General features: G+C 38.9%; 3 protein-coding genes and 1 non-coding gene across 7 annotated transcripts; 3 read left to right on the top strand and 1 right to left on the bottom strand.

Moving 5' to 3' along the window:
- The first annotated feature begins 249 nt into the window (after window positions 1-249).
- On the top strand, window positions 250-321 carry TRNAW-CCA (transfer RNA tryptophan (anticodon CCA)). Its single transcript has one exon. It is a non-coding gene; the product is annotated as a tRNA-Trp (tRNA).
- LOC104714518 (small ribosomal subunit protein mS86 (rPPR1)) lies at window positions 265-2,074 on the top strand. The gene has a single exon (XM_010431911.3). It carries the CDS (start codon window positions 545-547, stop codon window positions 1,778-1,780), a length of 1,236 nt encoding a protein of 411 aa, XP_010430213.1. The 5' UTR covers window positions 265-544; the 3' UTR covers window positions 1,781-2,074.
- Window positions 2,075-2,348: 274 nt separating this feature from the next.
- On the top strand, window positions 2,349-4,411 carry LOC104714517 (putative serine/threonine-protein kinase PBL23). Of its 2 annotated transcripts, none has more exons than XM_010431910.3 (5): window positions 2,349-2,782; window positions 2,864-3,045; window positions 3,142-3,331; window positions 3,419-3,810; window positions 3,902-4,411. In XM_010431910.3, the coding sequence occupies exons 1-5, from the start codon at window positions 2,638-2,640 to the stop codon at window positions 4,160-4,162; spliced, it is 1,170 nt and encodes a 389-aa protein (XP_010430212.1). In that variant the 5' UTR covers window positions 2,349-2,637; the 3' UTR covers window positions 4,163-4,411. The 2 variants fall into 2 exon arrangements, with proteins under 2 accessions (XP_010430212.1, XP_087320258.1); XM_087464132.1 differs by having other exon boundaries at window positions 2,376-2,782; window positions 3,137-3,331.
- LOC104714516 (phospholipase A I) lies at window positions 4,330-11,521 on the bottom strand. 3 transcript variants are annotated; one of them, XM_087464129.1, is made up of 19 exons: window positions 10,643-11,451; window positions 10,386-10,533; window positions 10,178-10,256; window positions 9,938-10,091; window positions 9,646-9,855; window positions 9,313-9,558; window positions 9,076-9,238; window positions 8,732-8,992; window positions 8,531-8,652; window positions 8,108-8,269; window positions 7,776-7,971; window positions 7,529-7,665; window positions 7,195-7,333; window positions 6,840-7,046; window positions 6,263-6,746; window positions 5,950-6,166; window positions 5,768-5,857; window positions 5,049-5,500; window positions 4,330-4,695 (listed from the first exon to the last, which is right to left on the bottom strand). In XM_087464129.1, exons 1-19 carry the CDS (start codon window positions 11,198-11,200, stop codon window positions 4,557-4,559), a joined length of 4,164 nt encoding a protein of 1,387 aa, XP_087320255.1. In that variant the 5' UTR covers window positions 11,201-11,451; the 3' UTR covers window positions 4,330-4,556. The 3 variants fall into 3 exon arrangements, with proteins under 3 accessions (XP_087320255.1, XP_087320256.1, XP_087320257.1); XM_087464130.1 differs by having other exon boundaries at window positions 6,263-6,743; XM_087464131.1 differs by lacking the exon at window positions 4,330-4,695 and having other exon boundaries at window positions 4,802-5,500; window positions 10,643-11,521.
- Between the last annotated feature and the right edge of the window lie 1,050 nt (window positions 11,522-12,571).

Genomic DNA, 12,571 nt, shown 5'->3' with positions numbered 1-12,571 from the left:
AGATCTCAATACAAGGTAAGCTGAAATCACCAAATTCAAACACCCATCCAAAACAAAAGGCAAATTAAATGGCAAGTTATCTGATAAACTTTAATTGTGAAACATTTATAAAGCAATTTTTTTTTCCAATTTGGTGATGATATATACCTTTGATTATGCAAAAAATTGTTTGGTGATGAATGTCTTTGATTGCTTTTTATAGAGATTTTCATTGCGAATATAAACAGGTTTTAGTGAGTATTGTTCACCGGATCCGTGGCGCAATGGTAGCGCGTCTGACTCCAGATCAGAAGGTTGCGTGTTCGATTCACGTCGGGTTCAATCCCCCGGTTTAGTCGGATCCTACATTTTTTAATTTTTATTTCCATCACCAACTCATCTCAACCGTCCATTACGACGACTTTTCTAAAAAAAAAATCAACGACTACGATTAGATTAACACATACCAAAAACCCTAAATCTTCAATCTCTCCGTCTTCGTCTTCTCCATTTCACTCACTCTTCTTCTTCTTCAACATCTGAAAACCCTAAAACAACAACAACAATGGCGTTACTCTCTCGAATCCGTTCATCAACTTCTCTCTTCCGTCACCTCAACGCATCTCCTCAAATCCGATCACTCTCCTCCTCGGCCTCCGCTTCATCAATCCTCTCACCAGATTCGAAAACTCCTCTCACAAGCAGAGAAAAAAGCAAAGCAGCTCTCTCCCTTCTCAAATCCGAGAAAGATCCAGATCGTATCCTCGAGATCTGCCGTGCTGCTTCCTTGACACCAGATTGCCACATTGATCGTATCGCTTTCTCCGCCGCCGTCGAGAATCTCGCCGAGAAGAAACACTTCACCGCCGTTTCGAATCTTCTCGACGGGTTCATCGAGAACAGACCCGATCTCAAATCGGAGCGTTTCGCTGCTCACGCCATTGTTTTGTATGCTCAAGCTAACATGCTTGATCACTCTTTAAGGGTCTTTAGCGATCTTGAGAAACTTGGAATCTCTCGTACGGTTAAGTCTTTGAACGCTCTTCTCTTTGCTTGTTTAGTAGCTAAGGATTACAAAGAAGCGAAACGTGTTTATATTGAGATGCCTAAGATGTATGGGATTGAGCCTGATCTTGAGACTTATAACCGTATGATCAAAGTGTTCTGTGAATCCGGTTCAGCTAGTTCTGCTTACTCCATTGTTGCCGAGATGGAGAGGAAAGGGATAAAGCCGAACAGTTCTAGCTTTGGTTTGATGATTTCAGGGTTTTATGCAGAGGATAAGAATGATGAAGTTGGGAAAGTGTTGGCCATGATGAAAGATCGTGGTGTTAACACTGGTGTTTCGACTTACAACGTTAGGATTCAGAGTTTGTGTAAGAGGAAGAAAGCTAAAGAAGCAAAGGCTTTGCTTGATGGGATGTTGTCTGCAGGGATGAAGCCTAATACGGTTACTTATAGCCATTTGATTCGTGGGTTTTGTAACGAAGATGATTTGGAAGAGGCCAAGAAGTTGTTTAAGGTTATGGTGAACAGAGGATGTAAGCCTGATAGTGAGTGTTACTTTACTCTGATATATTACTTGTGCAAAGGAGGTGACTTTGAGACGGCTTTGAGTCTTTGTAAAGAGAGTATGGAGAAGAATTGGGTTCCTAGTTTCAGTATCATGAAGTCGCTTGTTAACGGACTTGCTAAAGATTCTAAAGTCGATGAAGCTAAGGAGCTCATTGGGCAAGTTAAAGAGAAGTTCACTAGAAATGTTGAGTTGTGGAATGAAGTCGAAGCTGCATTGCCTCAATGAATCGTTCTGAAATTGGTACTTTCGATGTTTTATTAATTTTCTCTTATCTTTATCTGTCAGCAATGAAATAAAGGTCATAGCTTCTTAGACGATAGTAATCTGTGTTGATCATCTTGGTAGCTATTAGATAAATTCTGTTTTCTTATTTTTGTTGACCCCTGTTTGATTATCAGACATAATCAAGTCAAGAACTTGGTCAATTAGGTTTATCCTGTAAGTTTTGGTGTTGGAATCAGAGAGATCTTAAACATTTTTATCTGTAAGATTGGTCAATGCATTGAAGTTATTGTAGTCTGTGTTAAATGGTCAAAACTCAAACCGTATATCTCTATTTATGTATATTTTTAGTGTCGTCCTATGTTTATTTATACTATATAGTATGATGACTATGTATAATTGTATACAAAGTTTAATTATCTCTACATGCTTACCACGAACTAGTAAAGATATGATTGGAAGTTTGTTAAAAAAGTAAGAGAAGAGACAGACGCGTTGGCTTATTCCAAATAAACGAACAGAGAAGAAAGAAACCCTCTAAAAATAAGAGAGAAGAAGAATAATCCTTTTTATCCAAATTTTGAGAGACATCCAAATTAACATGGGAAACATTTATATATAACAACAACAAGAGACAGCAAAACTTTGTGAACCTCCTGTCATGCGACATCATTTTCCTAGGAAAGATCTGATCTTTCTTTCAGATTCTTATTGCCCTGACAGGGTTTGGATCTGAAAGGATCGGTATAGAGAGACAAGATCGAATCTTTCCTTGGGGGGATTTCATTTCAAAGGATTTGTTTTTGTCTGAAGAGATCAAGAACACAAAAGAAAAGAAAAAAAAGAAAGAAAAGGAGAAAATGATGAAGCTTTGTCCTTGTTTCATCAATCCACAACATCTTGGACCTAATTCACCTAGAGATTCATTTGATGAAGGTCTTACAGCTTATAGAGGCCACAACCGAAAACTTTTCGCCCTCTTCACATTTCGTTCACGCCGAAAAGGTACTCATCATAAACGTTTGTCTCTTCTCAATCTTCTCAAAATTTGATAGTTTCTGAAAATGGAAACGTTGATAAATGCAGGAAGCTGCAGGCAGAAGTATATAACGGACGAGATAAAGAAGTATGGGAACGTCAAGAACTGTGGTCGAATCTTCAAGTTCAAGGAACTAATAGCTGCAACGGATAATTTCAGTATGGATTGTATGATTGGAGAAGGCGGGTTCGGAAGAGTTTACAAAGGATTCCTTAGCAGCCTCAATCAGGTCATTTCTCTATCTATCAAATTATCTTACGTATGTATGCTGATTTGGCGAAAACGTTTCCTAATTTTTGTTTAATTTGGATGATGAGAAGTTTAGGTGGTGGCTGTAAAGAGGCTTGACAGGAATGGTTTGCAAGGAACAAGGGAGTTCTTTGCCGAGGTGATGGTATTGAGTCTGGCTCAACATCCAAACCTTGTCAATCTCATTGGCTATTGTGTAGAAGACGAGCAACGAGTCCTCGTTTATGAATTCATGCCCAACGGATCTTTGGAAGATCATTTGTTTGGTATATACGCTGTGACCTTTTCATTGTTATATCATCAAGCTATTTGCATTGTAATCCTAATGTTTTAAATCTTTCTTCACTATAAAGACTTACCAGAAGGAGCACCAAGTCTAGACTGGTTCACGAGAATGCGGATAGTGCACGGTGCAGCTAAAGGGCTAGAGTATTTGCACGACTACGCAGATCCTCCTGTGATCTACCGCGATTTCAAAGCTTCAAACATATTGTTACAATCTGATTTTAACTCAAAGCTATCGGATTTTGGGTTAGCTAGGCTTGGACCAACTGAAGGCAAAGATCATGTGTCCACTAGAGTCATGGGAACATACGGATACTGTGCTCCTGAATATGCAATGACGGGTCAACTCACGGCTAAATCCGATGTCTACAGCTTCGGCGTTGTCCTCCTTGAGATCATTTCCGGAAGACGAGCTATTGATGGCGATAGACCAACCGAGGAACAAAACTTGATCTCTTGGGTACTTCATCAAACGAGAGTCTTGTTACCATGTTTAAGTTGTTGCTTGAGAAGGAAGGAACTGATTTAAGTCCTTTTTTTTTTTGTTGCAGGCGGAACCGTTGTTGAAAGATAGAAGGATGTTTGCACATATTGTGGATCCAAATCTAGAAGGGAATTACCCAGTAAAAGGGTTGCATCAAGCTTTAGCGATTGCAGCAATGTGTTTGCAAGAAGAAGCAGAGACTAGGCCATTGATGGGAGATGTGGTCACAGCACTTGAGTTCTTAGCTAAGCCTATAGAGGTCATTGATAACACTAATACTGATCCTGCTCCTGCCTCTGCTACTCAGACATCATCATCTGATTCATAAAAAATACATTTTCCAATCCTTGAAACCATTAATTTTTCTTTTCATTTTTTCTTTTCTTTTAACGTAAAACCCAAGAAAGTAATTAGGGTTAGAGTTCGAAGTCAATCAGATGCAAACAATTCTTTGTAATGTGGTGTAATTTGGCATTGTGGGGAGATCGCATCATCTGTGAATCACAGTGTTAATCTCATACTAAACTTTTTTTGTTTGTATGTTTGATTAATGTGAAATCGTTATCTTTTTGATTTACATTCCAAAAAGACAACCTACAAAAATAAGTTTGGAGTAACAAAGTTACTACCAGAATCTATGTCCCAAGTGCAATTCCGTGGTGTTCATTCACTTATGGAGCTTCTGTCTGATTTGGTAGAGGAGATACTGTCATGGGTTCCAGCTAGATCTCTTTTACGATTAAGACACTTGCAAGCAGTGGGAAACCATAATCCCAGAGCCTAGATTCGTCTTTAAGCACTTGTCTCACATGCGTTGCCGTGATCAACAATCCACCGTCTTCAGCATAGATTCCACAGTTTCTGTTATGATACATGATTTTTTTTTTTTAATCTAAGGTTTCTCAATTTTTGTAATTGGGATGTTTATTTTGTCTGACTTTCAAATTCTAGAAACAGAGTAGTATAATAACACTAAATAAGTTTGAATCTATATTTCCTTGAAAAAGTAGTAACAGTATCTTTCTCATACCTCTTAAATGCTTCAAAAGCAATAAACTTATTTGATACTCTTATTTGCAGAAGAAACGAACAAAACTTTGATACTGTTGTTTTTTTTCTCTCTCAAGTTTTCTTTTCCCCCCGGGTCAAAAAAGGTATATAGTTAATAGAAATTTGTACTTTTTTTCTATACATTAGGAAGATGACAAGTGTACCTGAGCTTTCGATGAGAGGCAAGAGCTTTTTGAAGAGCAACATCAACTCTTGAATTCTCTCTGAACAATTGATCATATAACTGGCAAACAAACTCAGACACTTCCTCTTCATCATCTTCCCAAAGACCACAACACTTATCGTCTCTGTTCGTTTTATCGTGGTCGCTATCTTCCCAGTCACTTGTTGGTGTTGGTGGTCCGATCTCTTCCCTTTCTGTTACTGCGTTTTCTTCTTCTTCTTCGTCTTCTTCTTCTCCAATCTCAAATTTTCCGTTTTGGTCTCCAATGTTGTACTCAGATGAGCCTTGGGATGTGATTAGTGGCGTCTCTTGTGGCTCGTTCGATGGACCAATCACAGCTTTGGCACCAGAGTCCAAAAAGGCTTTAACTACAGCTTGTGTTGGTCCAAATGTTCCTGAGAAGACTATTATCCTATCTCTCCACGCTCCTACCTGTTTCAGATAACATGTTCAAAACATAAGACAAAATTTGGCTTACAAGCTAGCTTAACGTGAAAAGAGAACATGTGGCCATCTTCTTATCAGCCTTGTGCTTATCACTAGCTTTTACAGTTTGAGTTTTGTACCCGTCAACCAAACTGAGCATAAGCATATGGACAATAATATTCGCATAAACCTTTTCAGATATGCAAAAAATGAAAATATGTGAACATGAAACTAGCAGGAGATAATGAATGTACAAAAGTCAAGTGACATTACCATCCAACGAATATCATCAGGAGTCAAGTGTGCCGAAGGGACAGTTCTGCGGAACATAAATGATGCGATTTCTTGATCATCTTCCATCACCTTTACAATAAGAAGTAACATCAAAAACTTATAAACCTTCCAAAGCTATAAGACTAACACCACAAAGAGTCAATATGAAAACATATCCTTACTTGAGTTTGACGTCCAATATAACGATGGATTATATTTCCAACCTGGAAGCATTTCTTGATACGCACCAAATCCGAGATTGAACAGATGTTGGAAAGAACCGATGCAGCCTTTCGGCGATTACTTTGCATGACTGACAATATACTGACTTTGACGCTTTGGAGAAACTTATCAGCGAGATCTCCAGGTTCAGCAACCACAAATACATCATTTTGCCAACTACATTAAACCAGAAAGCAAATGTCATCAATTAACTAGAATCACTTTATTTAGACTTGAGTGTGATGTGATGGAAATGGAAAAGTTTGGACTGACCTCAGTATCGAACCATTAGAATCATTTTGAAGTGAGAGATGTATGATTCCCACTTGGGGTAAATTCTGTAACTTTTCATGCATCTGTCGTAATGGAAGATAGAGTTGTCTTTGTCTTGGAGGAGATGATGGAGGCGACATAACCGTCTTTCCAGCATGACCTCCGTCCAAGCTAAGTGGTGGAACCATATCAATCAACCTATTGAACTTTTGTGGGCCATGATCAGGAGTGAATAGAAGGGGACTCGGAGGCAAGCTTCCAGTTATAAGAGGAGAGGAAAATGGTGTGGGAAAAGCAGTTCCTGGAGATGGTTTCTGGCATCCAGGAGTAGCAGTAGCATGTAATGATGATAACTTTATTCCATTATTCGAACAAAATGACTCAAGCGCACGAGCATGATACTTTACTCTCCCTGAGTCAGGACTATGCTGAGCCTCCACAAGCAAAACATTGCGTCTCCATCCTAGAGAAGGACTGCTCTCTACTGTTTAGGAATGAAAGAAAAATGTTACTAAGTTACAACGCAAACAGTTAGAGAAGGTTTTTCTAAAAAGCAAATAAATTTTGAATTAGATACCTCTGCTATTTGGTAGCTTTCCATTCATAAACCGTGGTTTCAAATTCTCACACCACTTCTCGTCGTTTAGGAAGGGGAGTGTTAATCTCTCGCAGACGTTTTTAAGTACTTGGGAATTGCTTTGTATGTATTCTTCAATCGCAGCTTCCAATTTTAGCCAGATCGCTGGATCAGTCTCATCCAACTCCATTCCACAGCGATCATCAACTGCATAGACCAGATATGTAAAGACTTAACTATATTCGACATCAAACACTTATGCATTATGATAATTGACATAGATTATAAAACTGAGATTTCTTAGGTGTTCAAGAGGATAGCGTGTTCTTGTATGTTGTAAAATGCTGTGTGTTACCTGGGTTGAACCGAAAATATTGTATTTCTGGCAAAAAAGGAAGCAATGTGCTTAGAGCTTCTTCGACTCGTTCCACAGAGCATGCACTCTCAATCAGTACTTGCCCAGTATCTAAATAACGCCATCCACCTTTCCGTACCTACAAGGAGTTAGATCAACATTGAAAAATAATTACTTAAACATTACAAACAAAGCTTTTATTCGCACTATGTATTTCAGCGGTTTTTCTCATACAAACAAAGTTTATTTCCACAATTTGACCATGTATAATTGTCATTTGGGGCCACAATTTCATCAATTAAGTTCCACAGATAAGAGAAAGAACGGGAATTACCCTTGTTGGTACAGAGCCAGAGCCAATCGAAACCAAGCAGTCAATTTTTGTGTCAGGCCATAGAAGCTGTGCTTCTCTGATGGCAAAGATTGTAGGATTGTTTGCCACTATTGCACCATCTTGCCAGCGGTACGAGTCTTCAGTGATTTGGAAAAGAAGAAAAAATATTTTTTTACAATATCAGTGTAAAAAACTTACTATAAAGTATCGAGGATAAGGATTGACAAGGGAGATAGTTGACTTGTACCGACTGAAAAATCATCAAGATAATATGGGGCAGCTGATGATGCTCGTATCGCTTGCCAAACCTGATGCTTACAACTTCCCATAAAAGCGCTTTGCCTGTAGTAACCAGCTTGATCACTGGCAGTTGATGAAGTTAATGTACTGCCGCCTGAGTGATCTGAAAATGCATATGACATTTCCGGTGTTCCAACAGAATACTGCAAATAGAAAAGAGAGCTAAATGGGCCAAAATAGAGGGAGATCATGATAGGCGAATGTGAAATGGTTAACACTTCGTAGCCAGTTAACAGAGAATCAAGAATAAACCAAAAGAAAAAGGGTGAAGTTTTGTACCTGGTAGTTTCGAAATATAAATGGCTGCGCAGGCATCACACTAACAAGAGTAGATACCACAAAGACTTTTGGAACATTCTTCACAGCTGACTCTATTAGTAGATCTCCATCCTCATCAGCACACATTTCCTTTAACAGTCTCTCGAACTCGTTTGCACTGTGCTGCAAGACAGTATATTTAAAAACCACATTCCAAGTTATGTCGGAACCAAGAAGATTCGGTTTTATCAAGCATATCTATTTACAACCTTAGTGGACATAATTTGTTTAGTCTCTATGCGGCTTCAGCAGCACCGGTTAAGAATTACATTAAATCCAAGACGATAAATAAAATCAAAAATGATAATTCCTTAAAACCATAATCAGAAAGTTTAGCTCTTTGATTTTATGTCGCTAGAGAAGAACCAACAGAGTTGTATATACCTTAGATCCATGGATAACAACTCTGAAACTTTGTGATGAACTTTTATATAGCTGATCCAACTTTTCCCGCCAACTTGCAGCTTCATTGTCCTTTGGGACAGATTCAGCAAAAACAAGCTTTCCTAAAGAAAAATCATTCAAAGTAAAGTCCAGAACCAATAAATCAACGAAGCTGTAGAGCTCAAAGGGAATTCTACACACCTAGATTCTTGTAAATTTCTTCACATTGTTCCAGTGTCATAAGCTTGACACCAAGGGCAATAGCTAGCATTCCTCCTGTCGATGTGCCACATATTAGGTCGAATAGTTCATGTATAGGCTTGCCACTTCCCTTCTCAATCTCCTTAAGAATCTGCACCGTTGCAAGACCTTTCATTCCACCTCCATCCATGGTGAGTATGCGCAGTCCCTGTTTTGGTACTTGCCTGCCTTTTATGGAACGTCGTAGAATTTCATTTTCTCCTGTCATCAGAAGAAAAACGTTTTATGTAATGCCCAATTAGAGTATCTAGCAAAAATGACGATTTGATACACAAAAAACACACCAAGAATTGCCAAAGCTCGAGCCGCAGCTTTGTTGACTCGTGGTTCAGGTGTAACAGTTAACCGCATCAATAACTCCCTCAAACTCTCTGAAGTAATCAGAATTCGACGATTTTCCAAACAGAAGGCCAAGTTCCCAACTGCTAATAAGGCTTGTCTTTGAACCTAAGAGAAAGGAAACTCAGTCGAAGAAACCATATAATTTTCTTATTAGGAAGGCAAAATTGCAGCTATCTTACTTCAGGATTCTTATGGGCACACAAGGACTTTAAGGCTTTCAGCATATCCTTGGTGAGCATCTTCTGAGAAACGGAATCAGATACAAAAGCTAAGGTGACCACCACTTGTAAAACGGATATAACTTCATCTGGGGTCGAAGATTTCAGAACAGTTTCAGTTGGCTTCATGATATCACACTTCATCAGCTGCATTGCTACGCCAACATCTCGAGCAAGAGATGATAGAGCAACACAAGCTTGCTCAACCTATCAAACCAGTAGTTACAGTGATTGTTCCCATAAAAAAGTAGACTTTTTCTCAACCCATAGCATAGAAGAGAAAAACCAACATACCACGTGGCGATTGTCACTTGTTATCATACTTATAAGCTGCCTCACCGCATTTTCATCTTTACCAATGACAGAACGATTTCCTTCATCTTGCATTATCTTCACCAATGTAGATGCTAGAAGAGGATGGTGACAAGACGAGGAACGGAATATAAGGGGAGAGAAGGCACTTAGCTTGTGCCTAGATGCTCCAAAATAGGAAGTGTTTTCAGTCTGGCATCATGGAAAGTCACCCTTAGCTTGAAACTTAATGATCTAGAGAATGAACGTATTGTGTGATGAGTTTTCTTTTTACCTCAATCTGTACATTTACTGATCTTAGATTCTCATCAGACACAATTCTGATATTTACAAGAGACAAGTGACGAAGCTGATGCAAGGGTAAAATTTCTGGAAGGAATTCAAGGGGATTACCAAAAAGCCGTAGTATTCGTAGCCCAGACATTGCTCTGCATTCCAATAGAATAAGTAATCAGTCTACTAAAAAATTCAAGAAATAAACAAAACAGTAATACCAGCTCTCTGCCACAATAACCTGAAATCAAGAAGAGGCCGGATGAGTTTATTGTGCTCCAACGACAGTTCAACAAGACCCACACATTGCCTTAGCTCCACTGCACAAGAGTTTCAACCAACATCAGCTGACAAATCTAAGTTAATAGTATAAATGTTCCACCAACATGTATTTCTGTTACCATTATAATGCGAATAACAAGTATAAGGAATTGACAGGTGACACTCACCTGGAACCGATATAAGCATGTTATTGTCGACTCTAAGAATCTTAAGGTTTTTCAGCTTCCCTATCTCAGGTGGCAAAACTGACAGTTTATTGTACTCAAGGCATAGCTTCTCAAGGAGAGGTAACTCAGTCACTTCAACTGGCATTACCTGCCCAACATTGCAACACATTTTAAAACCGATCAGCATAATCCAATTTGAAAAGCATCTATCCATATAAGCAGAGAATCCAGAATTCTAAAAAATTTAAGAAACGTACCAATAAACCACAACCAGATAGACTCAACGAGGTAACAGTCTTCCAATGCACCCCACAAGAAGAAGCAACGTCGATAGACGGTGCAGGAATAGCTGCAGGCATCATATCAGAACGCATCAGCCTAGTCAAGATACCTACACCGTCGTATTGCTGACCCGAACCAGCAGCTTTCATCAATGTAACTGCTCGCAAAGGCTCTCTACGTTTCTCAACTCTCATCTCTAATCCAACATTCCCTATAATACCATCATCGCCGTCTCCGTATCCTTTCAATTCAACCACAACTGTATCATGCGGCGCAGGCAAAGCCACCATTAACTGCGATTCCAATCTCAACGCTACCTGATCCTCCGAATCGCCCGCGGTCCAATCTAAATCAATCCGGAACCCTAATTCAGGATCCTCCACCGCGGATGGAGAAGAACATGACGAAGTTGGAGATCCGAACGGAGACCCCGACGGTGATTGAATCGGATCGTCGTTTAGATCATCGGCGCCGTAGCTGAGACTCAGACGGAAACTCTCCGATGATCGCTTCCATCCTAATCCCCACGACATGGCTAAATTCTCCGATCACCGCTGGGAGGGTGAAATCAAAATCGGAGAAACTCGAATCAGAATCGGTAAACGTGGATTTGAAAATTCGATTGTGAGAAGAGAAACAAAATGTGATCAGATCAATGAGTGATGACGATGAAGTGATGATCAGAGGAGAATACTCATTCATCACTTTCTCTGATCTCTCTCTCGCCTAAGTTTGGTTAACTTCTTGATGATACAAAATAATCTATGAGACGCTACGAAACGTCGTCGTTCCTTGGAAAGGTGAATTTAAGATTATGGAAATTAAAATGATTTTTTTTTTTTTTGACAGAAAAACTGGTTTGAAAAAAAAAAAAATACATTACAGATTTCATAATTTACATTAACATGTACTTCCGAAATATTTCAATTTTCTTAAAGTAATTTTAAATAATACAAATATATTTATTGTGTTGATGCTTTCAACTTCTGAACTTTTGGATTGCAAATTTTGACAGACTAGACTCCCAACGATGGCATAGCTTACAAGTCTCGGAAATCTGCTGTCTTTGCTCTGTAGTTGTAGAGACACAAGACCATATCTTCTTACATTGCCCCTTCACTCAAGTTATTTGGGCTAAGGGCTTACAAAGACTAAGACAGCAGAGATCAGCTTTCACAAGTTGGTCTTCTTTGTTATCATGGGTAAAGCGTAAAGGGAAGTAATGCTACCTCTTCATCTACTCTTCGGCTTTTATTAACTCAGACACTAGTTTATAGTAGTATTTTGAGATAGAGAAACAACCTCATACACAACCATGTCATCATTCGGCGGCTCAAATATCTTCAAAGCCGGGAGGGGGAGGAAGAAATTCAGGAACCTCTTCACAGTTTGGTTCAGTTAAGTTGGATATATGAATGAAAGTAGAAACAAATTACATCTTTAATAACCGAAAAAAAAAAAAAAATTACATTAATAACAGAGATAGAACTATATAATTAACTTACTGGATTCTTCAGTGAAAATATAACGAACACATTTCATAGAACACGCTTTGTTGTTGTCTGTCGTAATAAGCACTCTGCCCTGGCAAGGATACTTGCAAAAATCACAAAGTGGTCGAGAAAGATTTCTCTTGGCAAGAACCTTGATCTCCTCATTCCCTTCTATTATCAAAATTTGACCAGGTTTCGCATATAGGTCGTCATCAAATAAGCAAGCAATGTGAAGAGTAGTGCAGCAGTCGTTGCACCAATAGAATAACTTAGTGCTTGTATCTTTTAGATTCCGTTCGCATACCTCGCACCAATCTTTTTCACACACCTCTTTCCCCCATAATAATGTAAGAAAGTGTTTGTCGTGTTTATACCTTGCTTTGTATGGTAAGGTAGCACACTTGATACAAA

The sequence above is a fragment of the Camelina sativa genome, chromosome 9 (genome assembly GCF_030686135.1).
Source record: "Camelina sativa cultivar CO46 ecotype springtype chromosome 9, ASM3068613v1".
Taxonomy (NCBI): domain Eukaryota; kingdom Viridiplantae; phylum Streptophyta; class Magnoliopsida; order Brassicales; family Brassicaceae; genus Camelina; species Camelina sativa.
The sequence above is the reverse complement of the archived record's forward strand: the minus strand, read 5'-3'. Positions and strand labels throughout refer to the sequence as shown.

What these genes read in the sequence shown, in the direction of transcription:
- LOC104714518 (XM_010431911.3), top strand. Translation starts at nt 545, where the DNA reads ATGGCGTTACTCTCTCGAATCCGTTCATCAACTTCTCTCTTCCGTCAC.
- LOC104714517 (XM_010431910.3), top strand. Translation starts at nt 2,638, where the DNA reads ATGATGAAGCTTTGTCCTTGTTTCATCAATCCACAACATCTTGGACCT. An exon ending in TTTGGAAGATCATTTGTTTG is followed by an intron (nt 3,332 to 3,418) that starts GTATATACGCTG and finishes TTCACTATAAAG; the next exon opens with ACTTACCAGAAGGAGCACCA. An exon ending in AACAAAACTTGATCTCTTGG is followed by an intron (nt 3,811 to 3,901) that starts GTACTTCATCAA and finishes TTTTTGTTGCAG; the next exon opens with GCGGAACCGTTGTTGAAAGA.
- LOC104714516 (XM_087464129.1), bottom strand. Translation starts at nt 11,200, where the DNA reads ATGTCGTGGGGATTAGGATGGAAGCGATCATCGGAGAGTTTCCGTCTG. An exon ending in TATCTGGTTGTGGTTTATTG is followed by an intron (nt 10,534 to 10,642) that starts GTACGTTTCTTA and finishes AATGTTGGGCAG; the next exon opens with GTAATGCCAGTTGAAGTGAC. An exon ending in GTGCCCATAAGAATCCTGAA is followed by an intron (nt 9,239 to 9,312) that starts GTAAGATAGCTG and finishes CCTTTCTCTTAG; the next exon opens with GTTCAAAGACAAGCCTTATT.